This window comes from Tenrec ecaudatus, chromosome 6 (genome assembly GCF_050624435.1).
Source record: "Tenrec ecaudatus isolate mTenEca1 chromosome 6, mTenEca1.hap1, whole genome shotgun sequence".
Classification (NCBI taxonomy): Eukaryota; Metazoa; Chordata; class Mammalia; order Afrosoricida; family Tenrecidae; genus Tenrec; species Tenrec ecaudatus.
Window position 1 is genome coordinate 160,191,017 of NC_134535.1, and position 12,542 is coordinate 160,203,558.

A 12,542-nucleotide genomic window follows, 5' to 3' on the forward strand; every position below is an offset into this window, starting at 1 on the left:
ACCTGCTCTCCATCCCTCATGAGCCCTTGATAATTTATAAATTATTATTTTGTCATATCTTGCCCTGTCCAATGTCTCCCTTCACCCACTTTTCTGTTGTCCATCCCCCAGGGAGCAGGTCACATGTACATCGTTGTAATCGGTTCCCTCTTTCCAACCCACTCACCCTCTACCCTCCCAGTATTGCCCCTCACACCCCTGGTCCTGAAGGTATCATCCGCCCTGGATTCCCTGTGCCTTCAGCTCCTATCTGTACCAGTGTACATCCTCTGGTCTAGCCAGACTTGCAAGGTAGAATTCGGATCATGATAGTTGGGGGGGAGGAAGCATTTAGGAACTGGAGGAAAGCTGTATTCTTCATTGGTGCTACATCGCACCCTGACTGACTCATCTCCTCCCCTAGACCCCTCTCCAAGGGATCTCCAATGGCCAACAAATGAGCTTTGGGTCTCCACTCTGCACTTGCCCTTTCATTCACTATGGTACGATTTTTTTTTTCTGATAATGCCTTATACCTGATCCCTTCAACACCTCGTGATCACACAGGCTGATGTGCTTCTTTTATGTGGGCTTTGCTGTTTCTGAGCTAGATGGCTGCTTGTTTACCTTCAAGCCTTTAAGACCCCAGACACTATCTCTTTTGATAGCCAGGCACCATCAGCTTCCTTCGCCACATTTGCTTATGCACTCGTTTGTCTTCAGTGATCCTGTCATGGAGGTGTGCACCCAATGATATGATTTTTTTGTTCTTTGATGCCTGATAACTTATCCGGAAGGGGTTCTTAAGAGCTCCCAAGACTAAGAACCGAGGCGGAAAAGGATTCCTCCTCGTTGGTTGGCTACAAACAAGAAATAGAGAGGGTTGTTGAGGTACTAGTTAGATTTGCATTTGGACCAATTCCATTGATCTGCGTTTCACCCGGTTCACCCAACTGACACAATTGACAAAAGAGCCCTGCTATCTCATCGCACATCCTTATTTGGACATGTCCAACCCTCAGGCGTGACAGCATCAGCTTTCATACAGCAGGCCCTGACCACCACACTTAGATGCAAATACACTGGAGTGTTGGTAACGTGGGTAGGAAACACCACATGGAGGCAGTGACGCAGGAGTGAAGGCCCAGAAGACGCCTCACAATGGATGTGGGAGAGCATGGGACAGTGGCTCAAAACAGTATGGCTAAGGAGGTAAAGATGCCCTGCATCCCCACAAACCTCAGCTCATGTCTTCTCAAGGGTGCTGGATTCGTGTCAAAACTGAAGACCCAGTTTTCATGGGAAAAAGGAATTGCAAAAAGTTATGCCATGCCTTAGAGTTTACGAATGGTTGGTCAATCTGCCAAGGAAGATGGGTACCTGAACACAAAGCAGAGATCCATGCGTGGGAGTGGTGCAAGATCAACATAAACCTCCCAAACCAAACCTGTTGCCATCAAGTCAATTCTGACTCATGGAGACCCTGTACGGAATTTCCAAGATTGTATCCCACAGTATGAACTGCCAACCTGGCTCAGCAGTCCAGTGCCTACCTCACAGCACCATCAAGACACATTCTTTAAATGCATCCTCTAACATTCTGGCCAGGCTTCTCTTTGTCTCTACATCTTTGGGTGTGCAAAGGTATTTTTTTTAATCAAATAAAATTAGCATACCAGATGTCTTTGAGAAATACAAGGGAGCTTCAAAGATGTTGGGAAAAAATTCCATTGCATTTTAATTTCATTTTCCTATGAACTTTTAACCGCCCCCTTATACATTACCCAAGGATATCCCCAAAGAATGGTTGGAATGGTGGGGCAGGGGGGAAAGATGGGGGAGGCGGGGAAGGGACAGGCTGGGCCAAGGCCGGATTCACCAGAGCAGGTCCTTAAGTACACCCTCTTCTGGAGATTTCCTTCAAAATATTTATGTTCCCCATGTCTTGGAATTCCCTACAGACCCAGATTCTTCCACCCCCACCTCAGACACCATATTGACCAAAGAAACAGCTATTTTAACGGTCTCCGGGCTGATGCCATCAGGAACCACAGAGCTAGTCAGGAATGAGTCCTCTCCAAGCCCATCTCAGACAGCCACAAAGACTCTGGAACAAACCGTCTCTGCTTTCCACATGACTCCAGGTTAGCACTAATTTGGGATGCTTCAGGAGAGGCCAGCTCCCTAAATGTGCCCCCGCTGAGATTGGGGGTTGAGCTCGAGGGCTGAATCACTGTTATACCACTGTGCCATTCAACTCAAAGTCAATACTGACCAACCTACCCTGGGGGCTCCGGCTCTCTTTGCTCCGCTCTCTACTCTCTGTTCTACCGGGCCTCAGTCCAGCTGGAATTTCTAGAAAATAAGTCCATCACTGAGGTATTAACAAGGCCAACCTTCATAGCCCGTGTGCTCAGAATCGATGCTTAGAGTCCGTACAATGCCCGTGGCCTCAAATTAGAGATGGGAAAGCTCTCTATAGGTTGGAGGCATGACCTAGGAACAGAGGAATGCTCGGTCATCTGCCAGGGCTGATCTGTTTCAGCAAGTTGGCCCAGCATCCGAAGGGTTCTTCTTGGCTAAAAACAAGTTTAAGATGGGAGTCAAGGTGACCTGAAATATTTTTGGCTTAGTAGGAAATGACTGCCTGATGGACAATGGCCCCTACTGAGCTGTAATCTTCTTTTTTTTTTTTTTTTTTTTGGCAGATGCTTCTTTAGTCAATTCCACAACTGTCGCTGGTGATCCCAGAACTGTCATCACTGGTAAGTAGTTTCATGTGTCTGAGCATGTTTATGAGCAGGGTGGCCATAGTCCTAGTTTGAAGACAAGGCCTGTTGTCCCTCCCAGCATGATCATTAATAGCATGCCTCTCTACTCTTTAAAGTGTTTCCATTGAGATAATGAGCTACATGCTCCCCCAATGTATTACTCTTTATTTGACATGACTATGTATCTTAACATTGGCAGTTTCTGTCAGGCTACTCATGGGGAAACCAGAGACTTGATAAACTGTAAGAAAGAAAGAGAACCTTCTTGTTTAGCTGTTCACAGTTCTGGGAGTCCATTCCTGCTCGTAGATACTCTATTTGGATTTCTGAGGCTATAAATCTTTATGGGAGCAGATAAACTTCATCTTTCTCCAGAGTTCAAGGCCTACCCAGCCATGCCGCCAGTGCGCTCCTCAGTAAACGGATTTCAGCCTTCCAGACAGCGTCAATATGCAAAGAAGCAAATAAAGGAGAAACGACTGAGACAGTTAAGTGTAGTCTCTGAGCAGTTTAAATGGTTAATAAGCTTGATTGTTCACTGAAGGCTGGAGGTTTGGGTCCCCCGAAAAAGGCCTGGCAATCTACTTCCAAAATACCAGCCACTGAACACCTTGGGAGCACTATTCACACATTGGACTGAGTAGACTTGGCAGTAATTGCTTCTGGTAAGCAGTTAGATACCTTATTTTTCCTGTCCTACCCCTTGCTTCCATTCAATGATGTATCCGTTGGTCTTGGAGATGCTCTGTATCCATTCATCGAAAATATTACAGCGACGAACTGTGTACTGAAGCGTCACGGGTTTAGCCAACCCCGATTAGAGAGTTGCCTTTTACATTCTTTGACGATGTTGAAAACATTGATTAATTGAAAAATGATCATCTTGCCTATGTGCAAGTATATTTGTTTATATTCCCAAATGTGAAATTTGAGGTCTATTTATTCCCCCATTTATATTTTCTTTTTGAGAACTTTGTGACTTAGGTGAAGGTGTACAGAGCAGATTACCAATATCACATGCACCTTTTGTTTAACTTATACACTTCAGTCCCTTCAATATACCATTGTTTATCCTACTTTCTCCCAGTGTTTCCTATGTCCGTTCCAACTTCTTTCCTACCCTTGTCCTTGGCTTAACGTTTCTCTTTTAATCTTAAATGGATATTCTACCTTGTGAGTTCATCTCCAGGCCTGAAGGGTGACTGAGGGGTACAGTCTTAGGGGTGCTACCCGTCCCCACCTGACTAATAAACTTGATCGCATTCATGATTTTGAGTTCTGTTCCACATTTTCCTCTCACTTTATCCAGCACCTTCTAATGTGATCCTTTTCAGAAGAGTTGGTAGTGACAGCCAGGCACCATCTAGTTCCTATGGTCTCAGGGATGTAGAGACAGGCGTTTGTGTGGTCCCTTGGTGCGTGTTTCCATATGTCTTTTGGTTTGCATCAGTCCTTTCTCCTGCAGATGGGGAGAAGCCAGTAGACAGACTTTCGATGGCTGCTCATAAGCTTTTAAGACTTCAGTAGCTACTCACCGAAGTAGCTACTTTTCAGACTATCTGATGGCAGTTGACCTTGGTGTTCCTCAGGTCCAGTGACCTGTTCCCTCAAGGTGTTTGGTTAAGTCTATGAAGTTTTCATTATGTTTCCCCCTCTATGGTCCCACAGGCATATATACAAATATCCTGTCAAACACACACACACACACACACACACATATATTTGTGAGTATCCGCCCACTGTCCATCCCACACCTGTTCAGTCTGCATGTCCATATAGGCACCTATATGAAGACCACCAGTATACAGGACAGTGTATATAACAATTTTTTCCTATGTTGCCTTTAAGTGTTACAAAATCTGCCTTACTTTTCTCCATCACCCCCCCCTCAACCCTCCCTTATTATATATTGCCTTCCTTGTCACCCAAGGTAACACTTGTCTACCATCTAGCTTGTGACTCTCCCTCCCCCTTTTCTCTCCTACCCTCATTAACCATAAAAAAAATGTCTCTCTTGGTATGAAAGCCTTTTCTTGACTTTTTTTTAATTAAAAGATCATTTTATTGGGGGCTCTTTTTTTTCTTTTTCTTTTTACATTTTATTAGGGGCTCATACAATTCTTATCACAATCCATACATATACATACATCAATTGTATAAAGCACATCCATACATTCCCTGCCCCAATCATTCTCAAGGCATTTGCTCTCCACTTAAGCCCTTTGCATCAGGTCCTCTTTTTTTTTCCTCTCCCTCCCCGCTCCCCCCTCCCTCATGTGCCCTTGGTAATTTATACATCGTTATTTTGTCATACATTGCCCTATCCAGAGTCTCCCTTCCCCCCCTTCTCTGCCGTCCATCTCCCAGGGAGGAGGTCACATGTGGATCCTTGTAATCAGTTCCCCCTTTCCAACCCACTCACCCTCCACTCTCCCAGCATCGCCCCTCACACCCTTGGTCCTGAAGGTATCATCCACCCTGGATTCCCTGTGCCTCCAGCTCCCATATGCACCAGTGTACAACCTCTGCCCTATCCAGCCCTGCAAGGTAGAATACAGATCATGGTAGTTGGGGGGAGGAAGCATCCAGGATCTGGGGGAAAGCTGTGTTCTTCATCGGTACTACCTCGCACCCTAATTAACCCATCTCCTCTCCTAAACTCCTCTATGAGGGGATCTCCATTGGCCGACACTTGGGCCTTGGGTCTCCACTCTGCACTTCCCCCTTCATTCACTATGGTATGTATGTATATATATATATATACACACACTATGGTATGTATGTATATATATACACACACATACATACATACACACACACATATATATACATATACACACACATATCTTTTTTTTTTTTGCATGATGCCTTATACCTGGTCCCTTTGGCACCTCGTGATCGCACTGGCTGGTGTGCTTCCCTGTGGGCTTTTTTGCTTCTGAGCTAGATGGCCGCTTGTTCACCTTCAAGCCTTTAAGACCCCAGATGCTATCTCTTTTGATAGCCGGGCATCATCCTTTTCTTGACTTTTACAAGGGTGGTCTTATATAAGATTTGTCATTTTGTGATTGACTAATTTCCCTCGACATACCCTCCATGTTCATCCGGTTGGGAGGTGTTTCACAGACTCAGATTCATCCTTATTCTTTCATATTGCATAGTTCTCCGCTGTGCATATGTAGTCAAGAATTTTTATCTGACGGGCATTTAGATGGTTTCCATCTTTTTGCTATTGTGAATCGTGTTATGATAACCATAACTCAAGTTGAATTCTGGCTCATTGTGGCCCTGTAAGACAAATTGGAACTACCCTTGAGTAGTGTTTATAAGCATAAAACTCTTCACAGGAGTAGAAAGGCTTATCTTTCTCTCGTGCAGCTTCTGGTGGTTTTGAACTGCAGACCTTGCAGTTAACAGCCCAACATGTAAGCACTAAGCTCCCAGGAGTCCTTATGATGAACATGGTTGTGGACATTATGTATTGCTGTAGTGGACTCATTGGTTGCCTGGGGGTCCTTTGAGGGAAGTGTTTGTTTGTATCCTCCATCCATTTGTTAACTGGATTACTTGTCTTTTTCTTGTTGAGGTGTTGAAGTTTTCTCTAAATTTTAGAGATCGGTCCTGTTTTCAAATGTCATTGCCAAAACGTTTTTCCCGGTCTTTTGGTGAAATCTTTTGAAAAGTGTCTGATTTTTTAGGCATTCCCCCTGATCTAGTTTGTGTGTTTTTCATTCTATCTGAGAACATGCTTGTGTTGTGTATTAGGGCCCTTAAATTTGCCCCTATTTTTCCATTGATGATCTTTCTAGTTCTAGGTTTTCTATTTAGGTCTTTGATCCATCTTAAGTTCGTTTTTTGTATATGGTGTGAGATATGGGTCCTGTTTCATTCTTCAGCAAATAGACCTCCAGTGTTGCCAGCACCATTTGTTAAAGAGGCTACTTCTTCCCCATTTAATGTGTATCAGTTTATTTTGCAAAGATTGGCTGTCTGTAGGTGGATGGGTTTATGTCAGGGTTCTCAATTCCTTCTATGCATGTACTGTACCTTCCCCAGGCTGTTTTGACTGTCATTGCTGTGCGGTAGGTTTTGAGATCAAGAAGTGAAAGGCCTCCTGTTTCATTCCTCTTCTTTGCTTCTCTGAGGTCTCTTCCTTTGGCATATAAAGTTGGTGATTTGTTTTTCCATCTATTTAAAATTTTTTAAAATTCTTTTTCTGTATCAAGATTGCATTGTATTTGTAGACACTGTGGGTAGTATTGACATTTTTACGTTAAATCTTCCTCTCCATGAGCATGGTATATGCTTCCATTCATTCTACATACCTTTTCAAAGAACTATTTTATTATGCACGAAAGGCAATTTTTCCAGTTCGTGATTTCATTTGATTGAAGTATCAAAAATCTATCCCAACTTGTGAAATAAAATTTAATAAACATTAACAATTCACTGATGATGGGCAAAGACAGCTACCCACAACTGTAGAGATTCAGAGATTAAAAGGGGGGGAAAAACTTTAAATCTTATATAAGTTAGATTTTTTTCCCTACAGACTGCTTAAATACAAAGAAAAATATAGAGATTTATAACTAATTATAAGACAGAATTGAACTGTTGTGAGGTGTCCTCAAGTCTATTCTAAAGCACTGGGGCTGTTCACAATCATCAATCTGTTTGAGTCCATTGTTGCAGCCACTGTGTGAATCACCGTGTAGAGGGTCTTCCTCTTTGTGCATTGATCTTTTAAGTATTAGCAAAGTCATTAAAAGGTCAATATTACTATATTTTGTGGGCTATTAAAGATTTAGTTTGATCAGTTAGGTATTTTATTGAGTACCTATGCCACTTATTTATGGGTGCCCAACATCTAACATGTTTTTAGAAAAGACACACACACAAAAAAGCCACTACCCAAGTGAATTGATACTCTTCAAAAATTGCACATTGATACCCTTCAAAAAATTGCCTTTTGAAACAGAGGAAAGATCTAAGAAGCAAAGCTATGGATAAGAGGTATAAACATAGGTGTATACATATGTAAATATATTAATGCATAAAAATAGAGGTATTGGCCTATGTACATATATTTACATGGCAGTACAATGAGGTAGTGGATGGATTTGGGGCCTCTGTTCAAGCCCTCCCTCAACACAAGGACACTTTGTTCTAACAACCTGGCATTCTGTGATGCTCACCCTCCCATCACAATCGCTGAAAACAAAAATGGGTGCACAAGCAAACGTGGTGAAGAAAGTGGGTGGTGCCTGCCTATCAAAAGATATAGCATCTGGGGTCTTAAGGACTTCAGTTAAACAAATGGCCATCTAGCAGAGAATCACCAAGCTCACATGGAAGAAGAACACCAGTCTGTGCAATCATGAGGTGTCTAGGATCAGGTAACAGGCATCAGAAGACCCAAAACAACATATTGCTGAGAATAAGGGGGGGGTCGGAGCAGAGACCAAAAACTCATCTGTAGATAATGGGACATCCTCTCACAGAAGGGTCACAAGGAAGGGATGAGTCAACCAGGGCAAAATATAGCACACACAATGTCCTCTGGTGCTTTGAAGCTTCCTCACCCCAAACATCAAGACCCCAGTCCTGCCTTTCAATTCTGGCTAGACCGGTGCATGTACACTGGTACAGTTACATGCTCATGATACATGGAATCCAGGTCAGATAAACCTCTCAGAAGCAGAAATGGGAGTAGCAGTACTAGGAGGGGGGGAGGGGAAAACAATTACAATGATCGATGCATAATAACAAAACCTCCCTTCCCTCAGTGGGGAGGATGAACAGCAGAAACCATGGGTGAAGGGAGACAGCAGTCAGTGTAAGATATGAAAACAAGAATAATTTATCATTTATCAAGGGGTCACGAGGGCAGGAGGTGGGGAGGGAGGGGGAAAAAAGAGAAGCTGGTACCAAAGGCTCAAACAGAAAGTAAATGTTTAGAAAACGATGACAGCAACATATGTACAAATGTACTTGATACAATTGATGTATGGATTGTTGTAAGAGCCCCCAATAAAATGATCTTTAAAAAAATGGCCATGAGATGCCCTCCTACAAGCAGTTCTGATCACAATGACATCAATAATAGTCTTATCGGCCGAGTTTGTCACAGCATTGCTAAGGAATGAATATTCCTTTATTTATTCATATCTTTTCTGATCTTATGCTTGTATCATATTCTCCTTTCACGGTGTTCTCAAATTGCTGAGGACTTATTCTATCCACATATCTATGAGTCAAAAAGCGTTAGGCTCCATTTGTTCTGAGCTAAAACTCTCCAAGAAGATAAGTGGATACACAGAGGACATTTTCATCACCCATACCAAATGCTGGCCTCCAGCTGCCTTCTTCATCTTAAGCCCAGTACGTGTCTTCTACGTTCCTCTAGAAGTCAAGAGCCTACTAGCTTTTCTGGACTCTGTGCAATGGTTAAGCACTCTACTTCCAACTGAAAAGGTGATGGTTCAGACCCACCAGTGGCCCCATATGGGGAAAGACCTCACGATTCTTAAAGACGCCAATCTATGGAGCAGATCTGTTACATTGGGTCACTATAACTCAGAATCGACTCAATGGCCCACCACCGAGAACAGAGAATGATGATCAGCGTTCCGTCTTCCCTCTTTCCCAGAAGCTCCCTGCTTCTTCCTCTCTTCTCCTCTGTCTCACCAAGTCTCTTCCTCTTCCCTTTGCCCCAATCCGCACACCTCCCTAAAAATCATGACAAGGTAGAAAACTTGGCAGCTAATATGTTAGGTCATTATCTCAGGGATCCTGGTTTCAATCTCCCCATAAAGTTCTCCTGGATGTAACTGAGGACATGGCTAAGAGACTCAGTGTAAGTCACTGACTTCACTTTGTTTGATCATTGCCTCTTCTTTTCATCCTGCAGGTTTTGTTTTCATTAAAAAAAAAAAAAACAGGAAGAAACGTTCTGAAAGTAAAACTTTAATTCGTATCCGCTTTCATTTTCTAGTAAACCTCTCCATCTACAATAAATGCATGCCAAGCCTATTAGCAAAGAGAAGGAAAAAATAGTCTACCACAAGGCACAATATTTCCCCTAAAACAATAATTAGTGCTAAATGTTAAATTTTAAAATTCAAATGGTTTAGTTATTGCCCAGGTTTTCGGCTCTCTCTTTGGGAACAACTTTTCTATGTTTATGTTTGCTTACTAGGGAGTGTTTTCCTTCTGTTGCACTCAGGGTCACTGTGAACCGATCCCAGGGCAGCTAGCAACAGAAACACGGAGTTGTTCGCTTGTTTTGCTGGTGCTTCTTCTGAACACAAGACAAAATGTAGAGAATGAAACAGAAACACTTTTAAAGCAAATTGGGATGATCTAGAATGCTGTTGTTACTGCAGATTTTGGTATGGATTCTTTCTAGGGCTTTTAGTGTACAAATGGACACACACATGCTTGCTGGAGATTAAATTTGTTTGATCTTTATCTCAACTAGCTTTTCTCACTAAAGGTCGTATGGGCATCTTTCCATGCTAATAACTGTAGTTCTATTTAATAATTTTAATAGCTGAATAGTATCCCATTTTATGGTTGTATTGGTAAGTAGGTAGATTTTTTATTGATAGGAGATTTTTATTAACATTTTAAAATTACTGATCATAATGCTTCAGCAAATATTGCCCAACAATCTCTTGAAATAAATTCCCCGAGAGGAAATTGAGAGCATTAAAGTGTATGCTCTTCTCTAACCCTTTTCTTATACGTAGCAATTACCCTTGGGAAAAACTATACTAATTTATTTACCAAGCACACGATCGGATCGTTCCTGCTCTATATCCTTATATGTAGTTGATTTTCAAGAGTTTCATTTGAAAGGCCAAACCATCAAAAGCTATCTTTGTATGCTAGGGTGTGCACTAGTTTTGTACTTATAGCAGTCGACAAGGCCTATGTGATCCATGGTCCCTAGTGAAGACACTGGCTTCTCCAGATGTTCCAAGTCATCATCTTGCCAGATTGTCATAGACCAGATGGTTTGATTTTGACAGCAAGATTTCACCATAGTCGGGCAAATTGGCCCAATTTGCTTGAGCTTATTGTTCTGTTCCCATGTATGGTTCCACCATCCTATCCTAAGTCGCAAGCATTGCTCTGACTTCTGGTCTTCTACTCCTAAGTCCCCCACTTAGTCCAGGCTGCCCTTGCTGCTCCATCAAAACATGCATTTCCCTTTCTTTAAGTCATTCCCCTGACTGCTCCCCTATCTCTCTAATATTCTTCCTCTGCCATCAAACACTGCCAATAAATTGCATAATGGTGATGATGAAATGTGGATGAAAAATGACACTGCACACGCTTGTTGCAACATCAAGGCTCTGTAAAGTTGAAGCAAAAGGGGAAGTCACGCCAGGGCACAGCTCAAGCTCCGCTTGACTCTTTCTTCTCAACTTGGCAGGTGGCAGGAGGTATTTCTCCTCCCAAAGTGTTGGACACCTTATCTTTTCATCCTCTTACCCCAGGTTTGGACCTTTGAGGTTCTTACTCTCCTCCTAATTTTTTTTCACACTGATACATTTATACACACACACACACACACACACACACACACACACACCAATGGCCCTGTGCTCAAATATCATTGGGGTTCTGTGCTGACTTCCACAAAATGTAACTTAACTGTCACGGACTCTTCACAACTACATTCTGGACAAACATAAAAGGTCCACAGAGATGGTGGTCAGGACAGACCTACTTGTGATGAACACTTGCTGAAAATGAAGTCTGACGTGATTTGTAATTACATCAACATTCACGGAGGCTGAGTATCAGAGGCAAAAGGGTGTGATATCGCCACAAGAAACCTTTTCACATTTCCCAATTAACTTTATATAGTCAGTCAGTCACCAGAAAATAAACAAAACAAAACTTGTTCTTGTCAAGCAGAGTTTTCAAGTCCACTCAGAGTCTGGTATATCTTCCTGGGTCTATTCGTTTGCAGATGGGAAGCCTGGAACCAGGTTCTTCACATCATGCATTCTCAGGCCATGCCACATCTTCATGTCCTTTCCAATTTCTTTAAGATAAATGGAGTGACTGCAGCAGGGCCACGTACATAAGAAAGTCCCGTTCTCGCGCATCTTCAGTTTCATTTCCTCAGGGTCCAGCTTCGGCGTGAGACCCTCGATCTGAAACATCGTGGCTGGGCTTCAGCGACTCCCCGCTAGGGATCGCTTCCCGGATTGCCGCCTCATGCCCCGATCTTGGCTCAATTCCTCTTCTCTCCTCCTAATTTAACCCCACCCTGACCTCATCACTCCTGTTCCTTACTGGAGCAAGATGAGGATTAGGGGCAGGGGCTGTGAAGACAGAACTGAATGCAGTTTCCACTCTCCGTGTTGGTTGATGTGGAATAAACTGAATCACACAGACCCTGAAGAAACACTAATAACAAGAAGGAGGTTGAGAAGGCATTTGGTGCGCTCCGCCAAGAATGTAAAGTGTTAGGAATTTTTAGGTTCTTAAAAAAATGAATCTGGCCCACCAAGGCCCGAGGACGATATGCCTACTCAGAGCAGTCAATGCACAGGGGACCATAGGGCCAACCTCACCACGAGACACGACTTCCCTCACTGACCTGCAGCGCTGCGAAGGTCAACACTGGAGGCATAGTGTGGGAACTGTGCCCCATCTGACCCCATCACACCAGAGCGAAATGCTAAGGGCGTGCAACAGAGCAGCAAGGGGAGCAAAGCAATGAAGTTCCCGAGGAATACGGAAAACAGACTTTGGGGAATGGAAAACACTCCT

At 43.1% G+C, this 12,542-nt stretch overlaps 1 protein-coding gene across 1 annotated transcript in view; it reads left to right on the forward strand.

Annotated features, from left to right (window-relative positions):
* IL15RA (interleukin 15 receptor subunit alpha) overlaps window positions 1–12,542 on the forward strand; it is a 62,973-nt gene that overhangs the window by 44,815 nt on the left and 5,616 nt on the right. The window contains exons 5-7 of the mRNA XM_075553405.1: window positions 1,941–2,123; window positions 2,688–2,744; window positions 3,126–3,237. Coding sequence (XP_075409520.1) covers window positions 1,941–2,123; window positions 2,688–2,744; window positions 3,126–3,237 — 352 coding nt within the window. The remainder of the gene's footprint in view (window positions 1–1,940; window positions 2,124–2,687; window positions 2,745–3,125; window positions 3,238–12,542) is intronic.